The sequence below is a fragment of the Hyperoodon ampullatus genome, assembly GCF_949752795.1.
Source record: "Hyperoodon ampullatus genome assembly, chromosome: 11".
NCBI lineage: Eukaryota > Metazoa > Chordata > Mammalia > Artiodactyla > Ziphiidae > Hyperoodon > Hyperoodon ampullatus.
The window spans coordinates 19,060,995-19,085,395 of NC_136924.1; the positions used below are offsets into that span (position 1 = coordinate 19,060,995).

Below are 24,401 nucleotides of genomic sequence, written 5' to 3' on the forward strand. Positions count from 1 at the left end.
ATAGAGTTAGTAAGGTAGATATTATGGATGTATATTTCAAACTTTATACTCATAATTGAGCACTTTCTTTACTAGTTCTTATGTAACACTCATAAAAATGGATCATGTATTACAGGTCTGAGACTGAGATAAGGTAAGTGAGGTGCCCAGAGTGAAAAATTTAAGGAGACTCACTCTAGGTTTCCTGCCAAGTCCAATGTCAACACATAAGAGTGAGTACCTCCTTAAATTTTGCACCCTGGGTGCCTCACTGGCTTTACCATAGTCCTGGCCTTGATATATTAGGTCACAAGGAAAACATCAGAGTGTCCCATAAAGCAGAAATAACAGAATCAATACTCTGATCACAAAATGCAATAAAACTAAAATTTAACAGCAAAATAAACAAGAAAGCCCAATCACCTGGAAATTCAAAAACCTTCAATCACTTACATGTGATTGTATTTGGAGACAAGGCCTTTAAAGAGGTAAAATGAGGTTAAATGAGGTTATATGGGTGGGTCCTAATCCTATGACTGGTGCCCTTATAAGAGGGAGAGGTACCAGGGATACATGCGCACAGAGGAAAGCCCCTGTGAGGACACAGTAAGAAGGCAACCAATCTGCAAGCCAAGGAGACAGGCCTCAGGAGAAACCAAATCTGCTAACACATTGAACTCCAAGGCTTCTAGCCTCCAGAACTGTAAGAAAATTAATTTCTGTTGTTTAAACTACCCTGTCTATGGTATTTTGTTGTGGCAGCCCTAGAAAACTATTAGTTTCACCTTCTATTAAACAACTATACCTTCTATTGTTTCTTGGGTGAAAAGGAAGATGCAAATTGAAATTAGGGAATTTCTAAAAAATAATAATTAAAACACTGCATATCATAATCTATATGACACATTTATCACAGGCTCTAGAGCGCAGGCTCAGTAGTTGCGGCACATAGGCTTAGTTGCTCTGCAGCATGTGGGATCTTCCCAGACCAGGGCTTGAACCGGTGTCCCCTGTGTTGGCAGGTGGATTCTTAACCATTGTGCCACCAGGGAAGCCCCTCAACTATATTTCTATATGTCAGCAATAAACAATTAGAAAGTAAAATTTCAAAACATAACTCCACTTATAATCGCATAAAAATGCTTAGAATTATAATGTAACACAATATGAGCATGATATATACAATGAATACTACAAAACTCTGATGACAGAAATTAAAGATGACCTGAATACATGGAGAGATAGACCATATTCATGGATTGGATAGACTCAATACTGTTGAGATGACAACTCTTCTCAAACTGAGTTACAGATTCAGTGCAATCCCAATCAAAATCTTAAGCCTTTTTGAAAATGGTGATAAGCTGATTATTTACAAGGAAAGGCAAAGGACCTAGAAGAGCCAAAACAATCTTGCCAAAAAAGAACAAGGTAGAAGACTTGCACTACCTGAATCAAACTTACTATGAAGCTACAGTAGTCAAGAGAGTGTGATATTGGTGTCAAGACAGACATAGAGATAAATGGAATAGAATAGAGTCCAGAAACAGACACACTCACATATGGCCAACTGAAACCAACAAAGGTACCAAAATAATTCAGATATGGAGATCTGGGTGAAAATTATATGGGAATACTCTGTACTAGTTTTACAATGTTTTGTTGGCTATGAGATTATTTCAAAATGAAGTTTAAAAAAAATATGCATATATAACCTAATACTTTGAAGTTCCCTCCTGGCCGACTCTTCTGCCATCTGTGAAGCTCGCAATCTCTCTTCACACTGATCCTTTTCAGATTGCCTCCTGACATCATGTTCCACTTTCATTTTCTCTAAATCTGCTAATCTGCTCTCAAGTTCTAGCCTAAAACAAGAGATGATAATTATATTACAAGAACTACAATAAGGATGATATGACAGCAAAATGTTTTCATTTGCAAGGAGATTTAACACAAAATAAGGTAATTAGGTACTTACTTTTCATCTTGTAATACCACAAGTTTTTGGTAACCTTCTTCTTTGGCAGCTTGTACTTTACGTATTAATTCACGGTCCTTTTCTACTAAAAGCACTTTGTGGTGTTCAACAGCTGATGTGAGAATTTCATTGTCTGACTGTAATCCTAGTATTTTTTTTTAAAGGAGAAAACTGTACTGTATTCAATGTTATTAAGAAGAAAAACTGCAATTAACAGCAAATATTCATAAGCTGATAAGACGAAAGAATATAGAAAGTAAGTCTCTCCAGATACACATCTCAAAGATCTTTACTTTGTTGATAAACTTTTCTTAACGAAAAAGACTACTACTCAGACTTAATTTGTCATTTTATTAAGCACTCACACAAAAACACTTCAATAAAAGGTTATATACATTTACTCATTTGGATCTTGAGAGCTGGGGACATCAACCTGGGTAATATCGAAAGAGGTTTAAATACTTAACTTTTAAAAGGGTTCTGTAACCTAAATCCCACAGACAGCATCATCATACGGCTAGCTGGAAAGCAGAGTGAATAAAATCACAGAAGCTTTTGAAACTTATCAGAACTGTTAGATATCTAATACAAATTGGACACTTTCAAGTTTGTCCAATGAATTCACAAATTTTCCTCGTAATGAAATGACAAGTATTTTACATATGGAACAACTAAAACAAATTCATATCTAACTCAAAGTTTAAAAAGAATGCAAAACTGGATCTCAAACTCTTTAAGTTCCAAAGAAAATTTGCTCCCTAACTCTATGAAAATCCATGAGTCAACATCAAGTAGAAATTAATAATGAAAATAATCATTCATCATAAGCTCTGTCTGAAACTGAAACTAGAGGCCAGTTCAACTAGAGACCAACCTTCATGACAGCTGCAGGTACAGGCAGCTTATTTAAGTACTTAAGAAAAGTCAGAAATAATATAATTTCTGAGAAATCTTGATGAGAAGGACATTCTAAGGCTAAATTAGAGTTTAAAAATAAGCTTAGGCTGAACTAGGCCCAATAACTGGCCTAGGGTCTACATAAAAAAATTTTTAAACTTAAAACTTGGACCTGGAACCCACCTATTATTCTTTAGATTTTAAATGGTCTGATATTAATAATCACATGATCTAAACAGATTTTAAGCTATATACCCAGGAAGTATGGAATCCTATCTGTAACGTTTCACTTAATTTATGTATTAATCAAATAATAATGATATAACCATAAGATTGTTTTTTTAAAGTTACATCACAGAATGAACATTTAACTTACAAATAAAAACAATACATATGTGCTCTAAAATTAAAATTCAATTAAGCTTAAAATTGGAAATAAAAATCCAGTTTGATCTACTTTAGTAATTTGAGTTTATATGTGAAAGTAACAGTAAAAAGCATGGGAAATCATATATTACCATCCAGTTCACTTTGAATTTTATTCCTTTCTCTTTCTAGCTCACTCTTAGCTCTTGCTGCCTCCAGTTTGATGTCTGTTATTTCTAGTTTGTTTGAATGTTTAAGTCCTTTTACCTGTTGATAATTAGAAATTGAAATTACTATTGGTCATTTTCTTGCCACTAAATGCTAACCCAAAAACATTAGTAGAAATGAGAAAACACTTTGGTAGCAGAGTATAGGGTATAAGCACCTTCCAGCAGGGAAGATGCTTCAGTGCCTGGAACAGTACTCAGCACCAAGAAAACAGTCTGTTCCTAATAGAATTGAGTCATTTCTTTCAATAGCAGAGTGGGGTCATCGGGCTTAATCTTGCCTTTAAAAGCTTAACTGTAAGTACCTAAAATCCAATAGTCAATGACTGAAACATCCTCAGGGGAAAAAAAATTGAAACCTTCCTCTAAAAAAACCTGCTGGTGACAAAAAGGCATTTTAGGTATAAGGAACAGCATATAAAATGTTATAAAGGTAGAACATCACCTTGTCTGCTTGGAAAACAATGAACAATGTGTTATAGACAGTGCAGAGGAAGACGTGAAAACTGTGGAGTGGCAGGGAATAAACTTTATATGCCATACAAAAGGGTTGTATATCCTCTTAGCTGCTGAAGGTGGCACAATCAACTTTGTTTCAGAAAATTAACTCTAATTGCAAGTGTGCTGGATTAAGAAACTGAAGGTAAAGAAACCATTTAAGAGGCAAAGGACTAACAAAGGGGACAAGAAAGAATAATCTATTGAAGTTGGTGACTAAATAGTGTGTGTGTGTGTGTGTGTGTGTATGCTGGTAGTGGGATAAACAAGTACAAAATGTATGAATCTAATTTAAACCTTTATTGCCAAAACCTGATTCTTTTAAAGCCCCAAGGTGAATGTAACTAATTGTCAATATTTTCCATATAATTGACCACATACCAATCTCAGCTTTTCCCTGAGACATTCCTTTTGAAAGCTGAATAATTATAGTTCATAAGTGGTATTCCTTGGGCTTCCCTGGTGGTGCAGTGGTTAAGAATCTGCCTGCCAATGCAGGGGACACGGGTTTGAGCCCTGGTCCGGGAAGATCCCACATGCTGCAGAGCAACTAAGCCTGTGCGCCACAACTACTGAGCCTGCACTCTAGAGCCCGCAAGCCACAACTACTGAGCCCACATGCCACAACTATTGAAGCCCGCGTGACCTACAGCCCATGCTCCACAACAAGAGAAGCCACTGAAATGAGAAGCCCGCATACCGCAACGTAGAGTAGCCCCTGCTCACCGCAACTAGAGAAAGCCCGCACGCAGCAACGAAGACCCAATACAGCCAAAAATAAACAAATAAAAAAAATTTTTAAGTAGTATTCCTTTGTTCATTCAATAAATATTTATTGAGCACCTATTATGTGCCCTAGCACTGTCTTAGGAGCTGGGGATACAGCAGCAAACAAGAAAGCTTTGTCTCTCTAATCATCTGTACTATTCACTAACAGTTTCCATATCCCTGCCCTTTGGTGAGGTGCTCCTAAAATTAGGTACAGTACTATAATGAGGATTTAACCAGTACGGATATAAAGGTTAGATAAACCTGCATTCTGACATATTATACTAATGTACAAAACTATGAAATCAGAGGAGAAAATCACAAATATATACAAGCCAAATATGTAAAATATAAGATGGTGGTAACGGGAGGGTAAAGGATAATCTACTTGAGTGCAATAATAGGCTATAAAAACTAGAGATGGGAGTTAGAAATAAATCAGGAAGAGGCCCTAGAGCCAAAGAGGGCGAAGATGAGAAACAGAAGTGTCTTACTGGAGGAGACTCCATCTATGAAAGGTCTTGGAAACATAACAAGGTTTCCTGCAAATTCCTCACTTAAAGGAAACAAGAAAGTCAAGTACTGTGCTGCCTTTGTACTGCTAATAACCACACTAAGACACAAATTAACCTGTAGACTTTCAAATGACACAACACAAAATGAATACCGTGTGCTGACATCAGATTTGCATTTTTAAATCTTTCTGAAGTTCTTTTCTATGAAAGCAAGTCTCAAAGAACAATGTTTACAAAGCAGCTTTGAAATACTTTCAGAGCAGCTAAAAAATTGTATTTATTTTAAAATTTAAACTTTCTATAGATTGGGTTTTTATAATTTCATGGACAGACAGAATTTATAAATGCTTTAAAATTTGGAAGAAATACAACTACAATGAAAATCTAATTTCTATGACAAATGTAATCATAACCTGCTATTATACACTAACTGTAGAAGGTTTGAATGACACAGCAGTTCATTAGCAAACCACATTGTAGCTGCTTTATATATGAGGTGGAAAATCAGGCCCATCTGATTTTGTAGAATCTTTCAACGAGAAGAACTGCAAAATACATAAAAAACATATTTCTTAATTCATTCACTGAGATTTACTGAAATGAGAAAACATTTTTCAATTAAACTATAATCAGTGAAACTGAAAGAACACTGGATCGGAAGTCAAACGACAAGTCTATCTTCAGAACTACTTCTATTATTAAAGTAGTGGTATATGCTCAAGCAACATGCATTCAAATTAACTTATCTATGGACCCTAATGAGTTTTTCTTTAGTGCCACATTTCTAAAATACTGAAATAATGAATGCACTCACACTAATAGTAATTAACTTCCAAAATGATATTAAAATTATTTTATTAAAAATGGAAAAACGTATATGAATATTTATTACTTAGATATGATGAATAAAAACACTTTCTATGAGTAATATGAACCAAATCCCAAATAGTTATAATGAAGTTTCTTTCTGCCTCTAGATTCCTAGTTCTTAACTTTTGTAATCAAGCATCAAAAATCCTAGGAAAACCAGGGATCTTTTCTTAAATAAAATGCACAATGTTAAAATGCTGCAAATAATTTGAAGAGATTTACAATCTTTTTCAGCTTCTGTGGGCCAAGCTACCCTGTTCTGCTTTTTTTTTTCCACAATATATTTTCCATGTAGATTCTGGTCTTTACATTGTGAATTTGCTTTATGCTTTTGATACAACAGAAGTACTCAGAATATTAGCTAGTACTAATAAAACTTTGAGAAAGGTAACAAAGTAGCAACAGTAAGCATTTTATAAGGGTTCAGAATCTGTTAAATTACACACACACACACACACACACACACACAAGAAAGCAATATATGTAAGCAAGAAATTCAAATAAAGTTGAAAAAATGTATTACTCAAGAAGCTCTTGATGTAAATTCCAGAGACAGTACTCAAACTCTGATCTTTTTCAAAGGACTGAGATGGTATGACCTCATAAACTTAGCTAATAAGGTAATTCTGTGGGATGACTTCCTTAAAACCGTACATTTTATTGGAGTTCTAAAGCTCAAACACCTCATAACAGGAAGAATTTATCTCATTGAATATTAGATATCTTTAAGGTCATCACTTTTAGGCCATCTTTGGAAATACTTTTTAATCCAAGACACCAATAGTCACAATGACATAACTGTTCAAAAACCTAACAAACATTTACAAATTTGAATAACTCAGACAAATACACCCCAGGTGTTCCTCTGCATTGCAAACAACCATTTGTGAGAACTGCAAAATGTTGATGAAAATTTCAAGTTGCAAAGAAAACTGTGACAATGTTTGAAACATTATTTTAAAATTTAACCTTCCAATGAAATCTTTTTTTCTTTCCCCTCCCCGTGGTACGCGGGCCTCCCACTGCCATGGCCTCTCCCGTTGCGGAGCACAGGCTCCGGATGCGCAGGCTCAGCGGCCATGGCTCCCGGGCCCAGCCACTCCACGGCATGTGGGATCCTCCCGGACCAGGCATGAACCCGCATCCCCTGCATCGGCAGGCGGACCCCCAACCACCGCGCCACCAGGGAAGCCCTGAAATCTTTTTATATGCAAGATCTCAAATGAAAACTTGGTTTGTCTGAAGTTGGTGGGTAGTTTTTAATAAACCATTTATAGGCATAATAATGCAAGTGTGCCTTTAAAAAGACAGGCAACTCTTAGCAATGTGTGTTAATAAACATACAATCTGGAAGTGTAAAAGAGTATGTATTTGCCATGGAAAAAACTGGGTAGACTATCTCCCAAGGGTGGCATCTAATTCATCTAATATTATGACTTTGGCTCTTCAGGCATAGAAATCAAATTTTGTCACCACACTTAAAGACCACTCTCAAGGTTGAACTCACATTACTAAAGTTTACAAAGAGTGATCTATAAAACCAGAATGTCAGTTTATTAATTACGAGAAAAAACTATAATGGAAACTAGAATACTCTTAACTCTGAAGGACCAGTACGTTCTCTCTCCCTGTAGACAAAATTACAGAGGAAATCACATAACAGTCAGAAAGTTGCTTAGGGCTCATGCAGTCAGAACAAAAGAAATGGGAGGAATCGATTATTTCATGGCCACAAACTAAAATAGACTGAGGTATTCCTTTCCACAGTAAGAATGATCTCTTCAATGGGACCAGAATACTCACACTCTGCTAACTACAACTCTCTCTTGCCTCTGTCATAAACACTGTTTGACTGTGGACAAGGAATTTACGATGAATACGTTACTCCTCTAGATTTTCTACCAGGCTACAGTAAATTCCCTCTGGTCTAGAAACCATTTTGTTTTTTAAGGTGATTTTACATAACTCTGCTCTGATAGAAATATAATACATGATCTCACTGATTCAGACATCAGCCTCATTTTCAAGTTCCTAGAGCTGACCCAAGTACTACTACTAATAGCTAATATTCAGGTGATTATATATTAGACCTTATGCTAAGTGCTTTATGCATAATATCTCATTTAATCTCTGCCACACTCTATAAGGTAGGTATTAGTCCTGTTTTATAAAGGAAAATGCTAAAGTCTTCAGAGAGAAATTAAATTGCCCAAGGTCACACAGCTAGCAAGGGGAAGAAATGGAATTTGAATATGTCTGACTCCAGAGCTGATATTCATTGCAGTATTCTATAAAATGCTTTCATCATTGCTATCCTACTTCTGGTTACTGGATTCCTTATATACATTGCATTTGAGGGGGGAAAAAACCTCTAAGTTCCTGGGAAAACTGTATATAAAAGGTGTTCAAACCATTATATTCTTTTAAAAATAACAAATGCAGATCATGCTGCTGCTATTAATTTACTCATTTAACAAATATTTATTGTCTACTGTGTGCCAGCACTGTTTCAGGAGCCAGAGATACAACAGTAATAAAAGCAATGTCCCTGCTCTCTTGGAGCTTACATTTGAGGCAAAGGGAGTAGAAAAGACAAAAATAAACAAATATATCAGATGGTGTTAAGAGCTATGAAGAAATATAAAGCAGGTAAAAAAGACAGAGAATAAGGCAGAGGAAGAGGGAAGATGGTATTTTACAAAGTGAAGAAAAAAAAGTCCTCTCTGATAAGGCAACATCAGAAATGGGTGAGGAGGGGCTTCCCTGATGGCACAGTGGTTAAGAATCCACCTTCCACTTCAACTATGAATGTGGACTACAAACCATCGTAGTATTAACAGTACCTGTGACAGATATTTTCATATCATATTACATATTTTGCAGATATTTCAAAATATCATTAATACTTATCACTGCTTCAAAATTATAGTAATTTTTAAACTCATCATGAGATTTGGTTTTAATGCATTAATAAACATATTTATGTATCAAACAAACAAACAAACAAACAAAACACAGAATCCACCTGCCAATGCAGGGGTCACGGGTTTGATCCCTGGTCCAGGAAGATCCCACATGCTGTGGAGCAACTAAGCCCGTGCACGACAACTACTGAGCCTGCGCTCTGGAGCCCGCGAGCCACAATTGCTGAGCCTGTGTGCCACAATTACTGAAGCCCACACGCCTAGAGCCCATGCTCCGCAACAGAAGAAGCCACCTCAATGAGAAGCCTGCGCACCACAACAAAGAGTAGCCCCCGCTCGCCACAACTAGAGAAAAGCCCGCATGCAGCAATGAACACCCAACGTGAGCAAAAATAAATTAATTAAAAAAAAAAAATGGGTGAGGAAGAAAGCTATATACATATGTGAGGGAAGACCATGCAAGGCGGGCAAGTGCAAAGGCCCTGAAGTAGAAGTAAGCTTGATCAAAGAAGAGTGAGAAGGCCCGTGAGGCTAGAGCAAAGTGAACGGGAGGGAAAATGGACTATGACGGCTGGGGAAAGATTGCAGGGGCCAGATCACACAGAGCTCTGACAGGGTAGAGAGTAAAGAGACCAATTAGGCTATTGTAAAAACTGGACTAGAGTGGTCACAATGAAAGCGGTTAAGAATTGGTCAGGGGCTTCCCTGGTGGTGCAGTGGTTAAGAATCTGCCGGCCAATGCAGGGGACATGGGTTCAAGCCCTGGTCTGGGAAGTTCCCACACGCCGCGGAGCAATGAAGCCCGTACGCCACAACTACTGAGCCTGTGCTCTAGAGCCCCAAAGCCAAAACTACTGACTCCTCGTGCCCCAACTACTGAAGCCCGCACGCCTAGAGCCCGTGCTCCGCAACAAAAGAAGCCACCGCAATGAGAAGCCCACGCACCACAACAAAGAGTAGCCCCCGCTCACCGCAACTGGAGAAAGCATGCACGCAGCAAGGAAGACCCAACACAGCCACAAATAAATAAATTAAATAAATTAAAAAAAAAAAAGAATTGGTCAGTTTCTACATGTATTTGGAAGGTAGAATAAGATCAAAGAAGAGACTTCAACGTAGGGAACTAAGCTACTGAAACATAAAATTCCTTTGTCATTATACAGTCTCAAGCATTCTAAAGAATAAAACAGGGCTTCCCTGGTGGCGCAGTGGTTGAGAGTCCGCCTGCCGATGCAGGGAACACAGGTTCGTGCCCCGGTCTGTGAAGATCCCACATGCCGTGGAGCGGCTGGGCCCATGAGCCATGGCCACTGAGCCTGTGCGTCCGGAGCCTGTGCTCCGCAACGGGAGGCCACAACACTGAGAGGCCCGCATACCGCAAAAAAAAGAATAAAACAAATACTTAAGACAACTTACTTTACTGGTCAATGTATTTATTTCCCGTTCAGCTTTATGCAATTTACTAATTAAAGTAGTGTTTTGTTCATTGCTTGATTGTAGCTCTTTTTCCAAGCGTTCAGCCTGTTGCTTAGCTGACTGTTTTTCAGCCTTTTATTAAAATAAAATATTTTAAAATTTGTTGACAATTTTTCAATTATATAAAAACAAAATAAGCACTATTTAAATAAATGTAATAATCATACTACCCAAAATTATTCAAAACCTCAACAATATTAACATATACCGAAGTAACAAGAGTTTTCACAAAGCAATTGGTAGAATTCAAATGCAAGATATTTGCTCCAGGAAATATGCAACAAAGTTATCTGGACAAACAACTTATCAACAGCCACCACCAAGATAAAACCCATACACTTCTCTCATGAGAGAGCGTACCTAACACACTCACTTGATACCTATTTACTACTATTGTGGACATAATTCAAACAAGCATTTTGGTGGATTTCAAGCACACAGCAGATATGAAAAAGCATATTACAAGGTAGAGAAGAGGGATTATGTGTAGTAGTCAGAAGTGAGAACCGAAAATCTAAAATCAATGGAAATTAGAAAACAATCCCCAAGAGATTAAAAATTCAAAATCCTCGGCTAATCTGGAGCTTCTGGAAGTATGGGCAAAGAACTCAATAGCTCCTGAACTCATCACATAATATTCTTAATGAAGTAAGCTGTCAAGAAAATTTCCAGTTGGTAATACTCATAGTACTCTTTAATTAGAAAGGGAAAACTAAATGCTTTTTAAAAATACTTCTACTCAAAATAGTTAAAATGAAAACATTTTGCATTTAAAGGATAAGCTTCAGTTATGCAACAGCTCATTTCCTATATATCTTAAATATGATATTCAACAAATAATTCAGAAAAAAACCCTATTTTCCTCACATAAAAAATGATACTCTTCAGGCACAATGATAGACAAAAAAAAAAAAAATCAAAGAAAGGCAGGCTACCTGTCATGTGCGTATTTTCATTTCATCTGACAAATGATAAAATGAAATACAGGCTCTTGTGAAAGAACCTCCCATCTTTTGTCATCATTCAACTGGTCTTGAAAATAATCACTCTAAATGACCTCAATGCAAAGTTTCACATTGAGATCACATACCATACTCAATCGCAGTCATCCCACTGTCACTGTGTAAATGTGTTAAGGATGGAAGGACGGCAACATAAACACTTCATTCTGAACTGCCTCATGTCTAAGGTCCAATGATACTGACAATTTTAATTCAGGAAACCACTAAATACTGTCAGAAGCTTCAGCCAAAAAATAAAAAGGTGACTTCTACTCTTCAAAACATATTAATGTACTTCTTGTACCAGTTTGCTGTCCGGAAAAAAATCACTACTTTAGATTTGGATATTGGATTTTAATTATAAACTAGGTGCACACTAATTTCCCTCCAGTTCAAATCACCTCACAACTATTCTGAAGAAAACAAAACAAAACATTTTAGACTGCTCAAAATAAATTTTTAAAAACTATCAAACTAGTATATTTGCTACACGTAAGACACTAAGGACTAGGAGGAATAAGCATTATCTCAATAAAACTGTAAAGGGGTCCAGAATATGCCACTGTGGAATAAGAATTGTTTGGAGCTGAAGGCTTTTGAGAATCAACAGACACAGGACAAAGTTTTTTCCGGAACTCCTCTTATCTGTCTAAAAGTAGAGCCTCTAAAAAGAATTTAAGTGTTAGAAGTCCCCTCCCCAGGCGTTTCATAACTAAGGAAGGCCAACTTCTATCACCGAAGACAAGAAGTCAACACCAGGATAAGAAAGCACCTACACAAACAACATCACAAAATTGTCATATCTGCCATTTGTTTTCCTAAGGGCCTGTTTATCTTTCCTAAAAGTCATTTGTTTCCCTATAAGTGTCCTTTCTCCCCCTCTTTTCCTTATTAGAATGGTATATACGCCCCAAATTACTACTGCCTCTTTGAGTCACATTTTTCTGTGAACTCCTGTTTACGTACATGAATAAAAATCTGTCTTTTCTCTTGCTAATCTGTCTGTTGTCAGTTTAATTCACAACCCTTAAACTCTGAACCTAAGAGGGTGAAAGAAAAGTTTTTCCTCTCCAACAATAGAAACAAGAACTTTCATAGGAGAATACCTCTAGGAGTACCAGCTTAGCTCTGCCAGCTCTTTTCTTTCTCTAATGAACTTAGGGAAATAATTCAGTAAAGGCTTATATGCATTAGTAGCCAAGTTCAATTTTGTAACTCCGGCAAGAAGCTGTCATAAGATATATAAGTATGGTATTTCTGTTGAAACAGGATTTACGATTTTAAGATCTTGAATCCCAGTGTAAGGAAATAACTAGAAAGAAATTGCTCTTTCTGGTTTAAGATGACTTTAGTCTTCAGAAACTCAATTTTTTTTTGAATTTTGCATATTCTACTCTGTGGCATTGTAAAAGTTAAATCATTTCAGATAGGCGACGTGACTCTCAAAGAATAAATAATCCCTTTGTAAATGTGGTAGCATAGCTATTGCTTATGAATCAAGAGCTTTCTTCTTTACAAAAAGTATATATACTCTTGGGATTCCACAAATGCGTCAGCATTAGATTGGTGAGCATACATTTATGCCCTAAAAAATCAAAGGCTTGTCAACTGCACTTTAAAAAAAAGTACGCGATAGTCTACCGAGAAGCAATTAAAACCTTACCTCCAGGGATCTGACTGTAGCCTGCATCTCAGCCAACTGCCGCACCTGCATTCTCTGGACATTTTCTACCTGAGCACCAGAATTTTCTTTTTCAGCTCTTAATTCTGCTACTTCAGCCTCTAAACCTTTTAATTTCTGACACAAATGGACTTTTTCTCGAACAAGTTGCTCCACTCGTTTGCTGTCTCTTGTGGGATCAACACTAAGCAGCTGGTTATGTAGTTCTTCTTTATCTTTCTCCAGTCTTGCAATCTGATGACAATTTGAAAGAAAGCATACAACCTTAAATTATCGAATTTTCAGCCATGAACATGCTTTACAAGTCAGTAAATTAAAATTAAAAATTGTACAATATGAAAAAAAAAGCTCAGGTGGTAAAATGAAGTACAAAGGAAAAAAATCCTAAAATGTCACATTCTTCATTCTGTACTTGGCATGACTCAAATGTGAGGGCAAGGACCTTGTCCTATTTTCCCTCCATCTCCCCGTGGTGCCTAGCACAGGGCTTCATCAGTTGCTGACTAAAATTCAAAATTATAAGTAATACTATAAAATAATAATTTAAAATATGTCAAGTACTTTAATATTCATCAGAACATTATAGGGGTTTATGCAAGATCATATTGATCTTGCATAAACTGATTACTCCTAAGCTTTTCCTCATGTGACAGTAATTCTTGGGCTATATCTATACTAATAAAATCATCTATTCCAAGGCAACTTAATTTACAAAAAAAGCTGCTTGTCCATATAAGTAACAACAAATGTGACTGATGAGAGCTTTTAAATAATAGCTGAGAGTTTCTTAAAGCCCTAGTTGTAGTGATGGCCTAGTTCTTAATTCTCAGATCCAAGAAAGAGCTGAAAATCATTACTCCAGGGCACGTAGGCAAATCACTAAGGAACTTGTTGAACAAAAATACAAGGGTCTTCTCATTCACGCCAACCATCGCTGCCAGATCTCATGTGCCTCCAAATCAGGGGATTTCAAACTGCTTCCTAACCTCTGAGGCACTTCAGAGGCCCCTCACCTCCAGGAATGAGGGTCCAAGTAATCACAGTAAAACTCATCCTTTCCCTCTGCTGATCTCGCCAACTCCCTATCCCCTACTATCACCACCAACAAACCTTTGTTGTTAACCACAGCAGCTCCTCTTTTTAGTCTCTTTTTATATATGGGGTTTCTTCCGGTGATTTAACTTAAAGATTCAGTTGTTTAAAAAAAAAGAAAAAACAAAAAGAAAGTTAGAAGAGACGGCTATAAACAGCATCAGGGGTTGTTGTAGCCAGGATGAGCTTAGAAGGCTCACTCTAAGCCAAAAGGACTTAAAGTAATGCTCTGCAGCCTGGGCAAAAATGGCCCAAGAGACAACTGATTGCTCACATTGATATAAGTGAATCTAAGAAGTGTGAGACCTCCACCCCAGGGCAGAATGTTTTCCTCATCTGTAAGATGAGAGGTTAGAATGAGGCCCTCTGAGATCCTATTCAGTTCTAACATGTAGTGATTCCAGTTTGGTTTTGGACATTAAATTGAAACTGAATTAAAGATGTCAATGGGAAATATAGGTAGAGCTATCCACAGCAGGCAAATGCCACTTCTTCCCAGAAAATAAAATTTATTATAGAAGGCAGCTGTAAAATTCAGGGTCAAGCCCTCAAAAACTCAACTAATTAGTGTCTCCTATTTTTCCTCCCATCCTTTACATAAACATTACCCCCAAGGTTTGGTCCCCAACTACCTTTTCCCCTCCATATTCTCTTTCCTTCAGCCAGGTGCGTGACTTTATGGAAGTCACTTTTTCACTTTGGCATCAGTTAAAATGAAGGGCTGGGCTGGAAGATCTTTAAGAAACCACTTAGCTTTTGCACGAGGAAATCCAAATATTGTTCTACTGTGCTATATCAGAGGTGTGGCAGCTCATTGATATGAAACTCAGGTTCAAACAATGGTGCCCTTTACTGAGTACTTAATATGGATCAAGTGCTGAGCTAAGTGTTATATATAAAATTGCAGTTAGTAACAATAATTTATCTTGTAGTCTTCATTTTACATATGGGATCAGACAGCTAATGTTCATGACCAGCATGTTTCCTATGCTACTGCTTCCTCCAGTAGTTTTAAAAGGCATCTATGTGATAGTTGAAGTGGGAGCCGAAGCTCTGGACTGAGCTAGCTAATAGCAAATTCAGGATTAGATCTCACATTTATAACTCCTTAACAAGAGTTCTCTACCAAGTCACTCCTGCCAAAACTGGTAATCACTGCCTTCTAACTTCTCTATTCATTCGTTCATGCAACAAATATTTATTGAGTACTTACTGCGTAGGCGGTGCTGCTCTAGGTATTAAGGATACGTTAGAGAACCTAGCAGATAAGCAGAGACAGCCAGCCGGCTCTCAGTATCTAACAGGACTGGTTCCAGGACCTGCTACAGATACCAAAAACCAAGGGCTCAAATCAGTCCTCTGTATGGGTGGGTTCTACATCTGCCGATTCGACCAACCGTGGATTGTGTACAGTTGACCCTTGAACAACATGGGTTTGAACGGTGCGGGTCTACTTATATGCAGTATTATATGTGTATTTATTTTTAAAAATCCAGGTATAAATGGACCCACACCGTTCAAACCCCGTGTTGTTCAGGGTCAACTACAATCATAAAACCTCTGTTCTGGAGGAGCTCATATTCAATCACTGCTATCCATCCTCTGGGTAAAGATCTTGGACACAGCCTCAGCTCTCCCCTTTTCCTCTAATCTCAGATTCACATGTCATCTCCCTTGAAGTCCTGAATTCCCTAATGACATATGATGTTCAACATCTTTTCAGGTGCTAATTTGCCATTTGTATATCTTCTTTGGTGAGATGTTTGTTAAGGCCTTTGGCCCATTTTTTAATCCAGTTGTTTGTTTTCTTATTGTTGAGTTTGAGTTCTTTGTATATTTTGGCTAACAGTCTTTTATCAGATATATCTTTTTCAAATATTTTCTCCCAGCCTATGGCTTCTCTTCTCATTCTCTAGAGTGTCTTTCAGAGTGGGAATTTTTTACTTCAATGAAGTCTAACTTATTATTTCTTTCATGTATCAAGTACCATATCTTGGTGGTGTATCTAAGTCAACACCAAACCCAAGGTCATCTAGGTTTTTCCCTACATTAACTTCTAGGAGTCTGATAATTTTAAGTTTTACATTTAGGTCTATAATCTATTTTGTGTTAATTTTTGTGAAGTTGTATGGTCTGTGTCTGGATCCACTTTTTTTTTTTTTTTTTGCATTTGCATGTCTAGTTGTTTTAGCATCATTTGTTGAAAAGACCATTTTTCTCTACTCTGCCTTTTTTCCTCTGTCAAAGAAGAGATGATGGTATTTCTATGGGTCTATTTCTCAACTCTCTGGTCTGTTCTATTAATCCGTTTGTCTGTTCTTTTGCCAACAGCACACTGTCTTGATTACCATAGCTTTATAGTCAGTCCTTCAACTTTGTTCTTCTTCAATATTGTGCTGGCTATTCTGGGTCTTTTGCCGCTCTCTATAAACTCTAGAATCAGTTTGTCAATATCCACAAAACTTGCTGGGGTTTTGATTGGGATTGTACTGAATCTACAGATCAAGTTGGGAAGCACAGACATCTTGGCAACATTAAGTCTTCCTCTCCATGAAGGTGAAGTATCACTCCATTCATCCTTTGATTATGTTCATCAGATCTTCATTTAGATCTTGTACATATATTTTTTTTAAGTATTTCATTTGGGGGGATGCTAATGTAAATGATATTATGTTTTTAATTTCAGATTCCACTTGTTGATTACTGTCATATAGGAAAGTGACTGCCATTTGTATATTAACCTTATATCCTGCAACTCCACTGTAAAAGCTGCATTCGTTCCAGGAGTTTTTTATTGATTGTTTCAGATTTTCTGCACAATCATGTATCTGGAAGCAAAGACAGCTCTACTTCTTCCTTCCAAATTTGTATGTCTTTTATTTCCTTTTCTTGTCTTATTGTATTAGCTAAGACTCCAGTACAGTACTGAAAAGGAGTGGTAAGAGGGGACATCCTTGCCTTGTTAGCTGATTTTAGTGGGACAGCTTCTGGTTTCACACCACTAAGTATGACGTTAGTTGTACTTTTTTTATAGATGTTCTTTATCAAGTTGAGGTAGTTCCCCTCTAGTCCTAGTTTGCTGAGAGTTTTATCATGAATGGGTGTTGGCTTTTATCAACAACTTTTTCTGTATCTATTGATATGATGATGTGATTTTTCTTCTTTGGCCTACTGATGTGATGAATTACATTAGTTCATTTTCTAATGTTGAACCAGCTTTGAACGCCTGAAATAAATCCTACTTGTTCACGATGCATTATTCTTTTTATATATTATTGATTTCAATTTGCTAATATTTTGTTGAGGATTCTTTATTATTTTTTTAATTTATTTTATTTTACTTATTTTTGGCTGCATTGGGCCTTCGTTGCTGTGCACGGGCTTGCTCTAGCTGTGGTGAGTGGGGGCTACTCTTCGCTGCGGTGCACGGGCTTCTCATTTTGGTGGCTTCTCTTGTTATGGAGCACAGGCTCCAGTAGTTGTGGCTCGTGGGCTCTAGAGCACAGGCTCAGGAGTTGTGGCGCACGGGCTTAATTGCTCCACGGCATGTGGGATCTTACCAGACCAGGGTTCGAACCCGTGTCCTCCTGCACTGGCAGGCAGATTCTTAACCACTGTGCCACGAGAGAAGCCCTTTGTCGAGGATTCTTGCATCTTTGTTCATGAGAGAGTTTGGTCTACAGTCTTCTTGTAACGTCTTTGTTTGGATTAGGTATTAGGGTAATGCTGGCTTCATGGAATGAATTAAGAAGATTCCTTCTGACTCTATCTTTTGAAGGAAATTGTAAAGACGGGGTATAATTTCTTCCTTAAATGTTTGGTAGAATACAACTATGAACCCAGTCCTTTTATCCTGGATGTCAGACATTCTGAATTTTATTTTTATTTTATTTTAATGCTAGGTTCTTTTGTATTCCTTTATGTACTTTTAAATCTTTGTTCTATTATTCAGTTAAGTTACTTAGTAAAAGTTTGATCCTTTCAAATCTTTCTTTTACACTTGTTAGGCAGAACCAGAGTAGCCACTATTGTGGGGCTAATTTGGCCCTACTACTGAGATAAAATCCTTCTGAGTCTTCTATGCAATGCACCATGCATTAGGTGGCCTTTCCACTCTGGTAGATATAAGATGAGGCAATCTCAGAGCTCATTTTATTTGTTTCCTTCTTTTAGGGATCACTGCCTTGTACTGCCTGTTTTCTAGTGTCTGAAAACCACAGTTTCCTATATTTTGTCCCAGTTTTTAGTCAGCACCTTAAGCTAAATTCAGTCCCTAAAACTCTACCCTGGCCAGAAGCAGAAATCCCCAGACTACCTAGATTTGATTCCTGGCTCTACCACCTACTAGCTGTCCAACCTTGAACCAGTCTCTCAGTGCTTCATGAGCGTTTTCTCATTTATAAAATGGGAATAATGATTATCTAATCTCTAGGGTTGATGACAAAATTCAAAGAATTATAAAGTGCTTCTCCCAGTAAATTAAATAAAAATTTGTTTTCTTTCACTTCTTCAACTTCTGTAGCTTCTCATTTACAAATATGAAATCTATTTAAAAATATCTACTATATCTATTATGAAAATTAGTACTATGATTAATGCTGTCAGGTACTAATAGTGATAATATCATTAATCTGAATATTTACTATTTGTCAGGCATTATGGTAACCATTTTGCACATGAAATTTCAAGTTCCCTGATCTTTGTTTTTAAAATCAAGTTAGCTTACCTTTTTATATTCCTATTATTCCAAGTTTCCCCTTTTCCCCTATATGTATTAGAATTGATTTTTCCTATATCAATGATGGAAAACAAAAACATTTTCTCATTTATTTACACTAAGAAGAAGGTAGCACTTATTTACAGATTTAAAGTTCACATTTTAGGGTTTCCCTGGTGGCGCAGTGGTTGAGAGTCTGCCTGCCGATGCAGGGGACACGGGTTTGTGCCCTGGTCCAGGAAGATCCCACATGCCGCGGAGCGGCTGGGCCCGTGAGCCATAGCCGCTGGGCCTGCACGTCCGGAGCCTGTGCTCCGCAATGGGAGAGGCCACAACAGTGAGAGGCCCGCGTACCGCAAAAAAAAAAAAGTTCACATTTTAATCTAATTTTGGAAGATAACATCTCCTTTCCTTAAACTCCTTATTTTCTCCTAGTAAGAGAAAGATAGTACTAAGAACTTTCTCCCCATGACTATGTATTTGCCTCCAGACATAAATATGGAAAGATCAGATGATGGGGTGCAAGAACTATTGGGAAATGAGGTGATGTTCAGTGTCTTTAGAAGAATTCTACTCAAACTGAACAAGAGAATAGGGATAATAAGCATATGCCTTTTTCAGGCCCCGAGAGGTCATGAGTGTAGTAAAAGAAAGATAACTAACTGTGACTGATAGGAAAAGCTAGGGCAGAGAGCATCTGAAAGCACAGCAGTCAGAATGATGGTGAGATGAAGATGGGGGATGCAGGCACTGTAATGAGATATGCCCTCAAAATACTTAGAGAATCTAAGTGCAGACCTGACACTGAAAACTCTAACATGCTCAAGTAAAGGACAAGATCATATACTCAAGAAATCTGAGTATGTGGAACTTTAAATAATGATAATAGCATCTACCATTTATTGAAGGCTTACTATGTGCTGTCTAAGCACTTTACACACATTAATTTATTAAATCCTCAAAACAACTCCATGAGATAGATACTACTGATAACACCATTTTATAGATGAGGACACTGATGCACAGAGAAGTTAAGTCAGTTCCCCATGTCATGCTAAATGAACATCTAAAATGCTTAAAATTTTACATGCAAAAAGTTAAGTTTTTGAGATATTCAAAACTGCATTCACAGAAAAGTTTAATGAGTAAAATTTCATAAAGCCTTTCTTAAAAGTGTGCTAAAATCAATTCCAGAGAATTCCAACTGTGAAGTAATTTAATTTTAATTTGGGAGACTTTTATCTATTGTAATGTATCAATAGTTCAGAGTAATCTGAGAAGGGTGTAAGTTAGAGAACTTGGAATATTTCAGATAACGGAACCCACCTAGACCTAAAGCAAAACTCCAGGTAGAACTTCAAAACCTATCAGAACAAAAAAGAAGTGTTTTGAGAGATCTCATGATGTCTACCGACATACATGTCAGGATAAGGACCCAAATAAGGAGCGCATCATCAGTTCTGTGCTACCAGTGCTATAATAGAAAAACAGCATGTGGTAACAGGGACCCAAAGAAGTTCTCCTTCTTTGTCATAGGAAATTTGGCTTCTCACCAGCCCCGTACAAGCCAAGGTAGAGCTCAGCCAGTTTGGAGAGCATGATGGAATAATCTCAGAGACCTGTCACTATGTATTGTGTCACTGACAGTTTTTCATATGATGCAGTGCTCACTGCCCTCTCTCAAGATCTTAGTATCTCCACTGGATTACTCTTTCACTCATTCAGGCTACATTACAATCACCTGTACCTAAAACTCTTTGTACTGCTCTTCATTACTATTTGCAGAATAATATAAAATCAGAGTCCTAATAAAATATAAACACAGTAGTACCACTTCCAAGTAACAACTATATATGTAACTTCAGAATTTCATCTGTATACAGCCAAATGCACTGAGAAATCATGCCATTATCTTTTTCATAAAGATATCTTCTTTCATATACTTTTTAAACTTCAAAATATCATGAGGGACATGTGAATTCCTAGAGTGCTCCTCAGGAAAACACTAACAAAATCTTCCTCAAGTATTCCCCTATGAAACAAAGCACTAAAGAACATTCAGTTATTTCTTTTATCTGTAGAAGTGAAAATGTACAGTACTGTGTGAGTCCTTAATTAATGCAAGAAAATCCAATTATTTTTAGTACACCAAGCTAATATATTTTAATACCAGTTAAAACTGTAAAATTGATAGATGGCCAGAGTAGGCTTTACTTTGAAGTTTTACTGCTGTTTTGTGTCCACATCATCTCACTAGTTTTTACTTTAATTGTATAGAGAAACTGGAGTGTAAAGATAAGTGATGGAAGGAAAGCAGATACCCAATTATCCACTAATTAATATTACTCCTGCATAATCAACTAGGAAGTAGAAAGGAGAGAACTTCAGTCTTTTTTTCTCCCCCACAACTCACACACACACACTGTATTTCATTTTTACAAGAGATAAGCTGATACCAAGCATTGTAAATGGATGACCACAACAAAAGCAACAATGATTGCAATTACCAAACACGAAACACACTCATACGAGGACTTCAGTCTTAATAGAAAGTTTTACTTTTCTAGCCTTTACTAATCATAGCTTCTTAGCTAGCCGTTTATCTCCAGATTTCTAAGAATGTCATAAGACATTCCAATTAGAAAATTATTTAAGATGCCACTGGTACCTTAAAATTTTTAATGACTATCATTTGATTTTTCATGGGTGAAAAATAGAATAGCCATCAGGTTTCAGATGCAGGTTTCATTCTTTAAAAACACAATAAGGGCTTCCCTGGTGGCGCAGTGGTTGAGAGTCCGCCTGCCAATGCAGGGGACATGGGTTCGTGCCCCGGTCTGGGAAGAGCCCACATGCCACGGAGCGGCTGGGCCCGTGAGCCATGGCCGCTGAGCCTGCGCGTCCGGAGCCTGTGCTCCGCAAGGGGAGAGGTCACAACAGTGAGAGGTCCGCCTACCGCAAAAAAAAAAAAAAAAAAACACAATAAAACTAGAAACTACAGAATACAAATAATCATTACCAGATAAACATCAATATTAGATTTTAAAAGCAAAGTATAAAATAAAGCATCACTATCTTCAGCCTCAGTAGTTACTCTTCAATATACTAAATCCACATTTTAGGTTGGAAGTCTTTTTATCATTCTTTTTTTCCCACAGGAAAATTTTTATATGTAGCTCCTTTAAGTCTATCATAATTACAGACTCAAAATCTTTCAAAATCTTACATAATATTAATCAACTGATCTCTCTACAATATTACAGTGGTTAGATGGCCCCTAATTAGCAAGGCAACCTCAAATCATTAATAATTTGAAACTTAAAACTCTGGGCTGGGAGTTGGGGTACCTGAGTTCTACTGTTAACTTGGCTGCTGAGTTTCTATGAGACTTTGGGCAAGTCACTTATCTTGTGCCTCAGTGTTGCCATTTAAAATGGAGAAAATAAGATAGTCCTGCTCCATACCACTGACCATAATAGACATGAGATCATATGTAAAAAAAATATATATATATTTTTTAATGAAAAAGACTATAATTATTTATAGTTTTTTGGTACCAAATTCTTAACGGACTCAAATGATCCAAAGTTCATTCAACTTCTTACATTTCAAACAATCATGGAGCAATTTGCTTACTGATAAAAAGAAATCAGTCTGATCCAATCAGTAATTGGTAAAGGAAGGAGAGTATATTTTAGCTCTTAATTCCAAATAAAGTCAATGCAATAAATGTATTATGAAGATGTGTTTGTACATAGAATGCTTCACGTAAGTAGGGACAACAAGCTATTTTTTAATAAATTCAACTAGCTTTAGATTTCTTATTTGAATATAGCAACATAAAACTGATATTTCTCTCTTTCCATCCTGAAAAATCACCTACAAGCAACATGAAGAATAAGAGACACAAACCTCGTTTTTGGCAAAATTAGGAGACAAACAAAAAATGAGAAGAGAGGCTGCCAAACTTAATAGATAGAGAATAGAGGTATAGGCTATAGGCATCAGAGACAGAATGTTGCAGTTGTAGATGCCAGAAAGAACAAAGTGATGGTGACGGGCACACCCTAATGTATAAACCCCTTGTTTGTTATCAGTGGAAACAAGGAGCATGGGCTGACAGCCAGAGCTCTCCTGAACATGGTTTGATTCCAGTAAGTAGAGGGGGACAGTGCTAAATAAGCAATCACACAGACAAACTGTATTTGCAAAGAAAAGTCTGTCTCTGCTATCTATCTCCATTGACTGGGGCAAAACAAATTTTCTTCATCTTTTCCTCTTTTAACAGTCCAAAAAGAACATTCACCAGAAAAATGTTGCTATAGAGCAGATGAAAATCATGACAAACACTTAACCATTAATTAATAAAAAAATTATGCAATCAACTTTAAGTTGAGATTCACAAAAAATATAAAATCATAAAATTTTATTGACTAGCAGGATAATGACTAAACTAGTATAATCAGTCACTCACCTCTGATTCATATTTTATTTTTTCTTCTTCTAAAATACGTGCAAATTCTTCTTTCTGGTGTTCAAATTCTGATTTGAGAAATGTATGTTCATAGCGAAGTTTATTATATTCAGCTCGATACTTTTCTACTTCCTAAATTAAAAGAAGATTGTAATTTATCACAAATTTATAAATGAAATTTATACTCACTTCAAAAATCACCTTTTCAAAAAATTTACATTGTTTTATACTAAGAGCCATTCTAAAAGTAAAAATTAAGCTTAACAGAAGTATAAACAAATCTTGGAAAAGTTCTCATGACAAGAATGCTACAAACAGAACTAGCACACTCCTGAAAAGGTATCAGTAAAACAACTTACCCTTCAATTAATCTTATTTCCTCACTGATTCTAATAATAAAAATGTATTAGCATGTCAAAACTTTTGACCTCTGGGCTTAATAAAATAATATTTTAAAATGTAGCACATCTTTCAAAATAGATTTTAAAAATTAATTCTATAATAAAATATAAAATACCCTCTTAAAAGTCAGAAAGGATGAATTCTAAGTAGGTAAATGATTATTTGAATGTTTAGTACAGTAACTCAAGGTTCGGTCAAATATTACAATGATAGTCCAATTCAACACACCAGTCTCAAGTATATATGTAGCACCAACTCTCCTGACTAACCAAGAACACAAGCAATGCCTATGCTCCAAAATTCTGCTTCCTAACACTTCAAAAGCTGCTGGCATTCTGAATCTCAATAAAAACTCAGGCAACAGAGCAGGAAGATGGAGACACTATTCCAACATACATCAGGGAATTAACAAGGAAAGCATGCCTCCTAAAATACTCAGCTCACTATAAATCTTTAGTTGAAAGATTTCTAAGCCCGTTTACAAACCAAGAAAGTGGGTTTTGTGATTTTATTAGAAACATTTTTTTTTAAAAACA

At 36.7% G+C, this 24,401-nt stretch overlaps 1 protein-coding gene across 6 annotated transcripts in view; it reads right to left on the minus strand.

Annotated features, from left to right (window-relative positions):
* The window catches only part of CEP83 (centrosomal protein 83), a gene marked incomplete at its 5' end in the record, with an annotated part of 75,593 nt that overhangs the window by 32,627 nt on the left and 18,565 nt on the right, over positions 1 to 24,401 (minus strand). For 5 of the 6 annotated variants that reach the window (XR_013811155.1, XM_079715467.1, XM_079715469.1 and 2 more), the window contains 6 exons: positions 1,695 to 1,844; positions 1,958 to 2,102; positions 3,373 to 3,487; positions 10,439 to 10,570; positions 13,163 to 13,414; positions 23,464 to 23,595. Coding sequence is in view for 5 of the 6 variants with exons in the window: in XM_079715467.1 (XP_079571593.1) it covers positions 1,695 to 1,844; positions 1,958 to 2,102; positions 3,373 to 3,487; positions 10,439 to 10,570; positions 13,163 to 13,414; positions 23,464 to 23,595 (926 nt within the window). Of the gene's footprint in view, positions 1 to 1,694; positions 1,845 to 1,957; positions 2,103 to 3,372; positions 3,488 to 10,438; positions 10,571 to 13,162; positions 13,415 to 21,657; positions 21,906 to 23,463; positions 23,596 to 24,401 lie in introns of those variants that run through there. The other variant, XM_079715471.1, reaches the window with a different exon arrangement.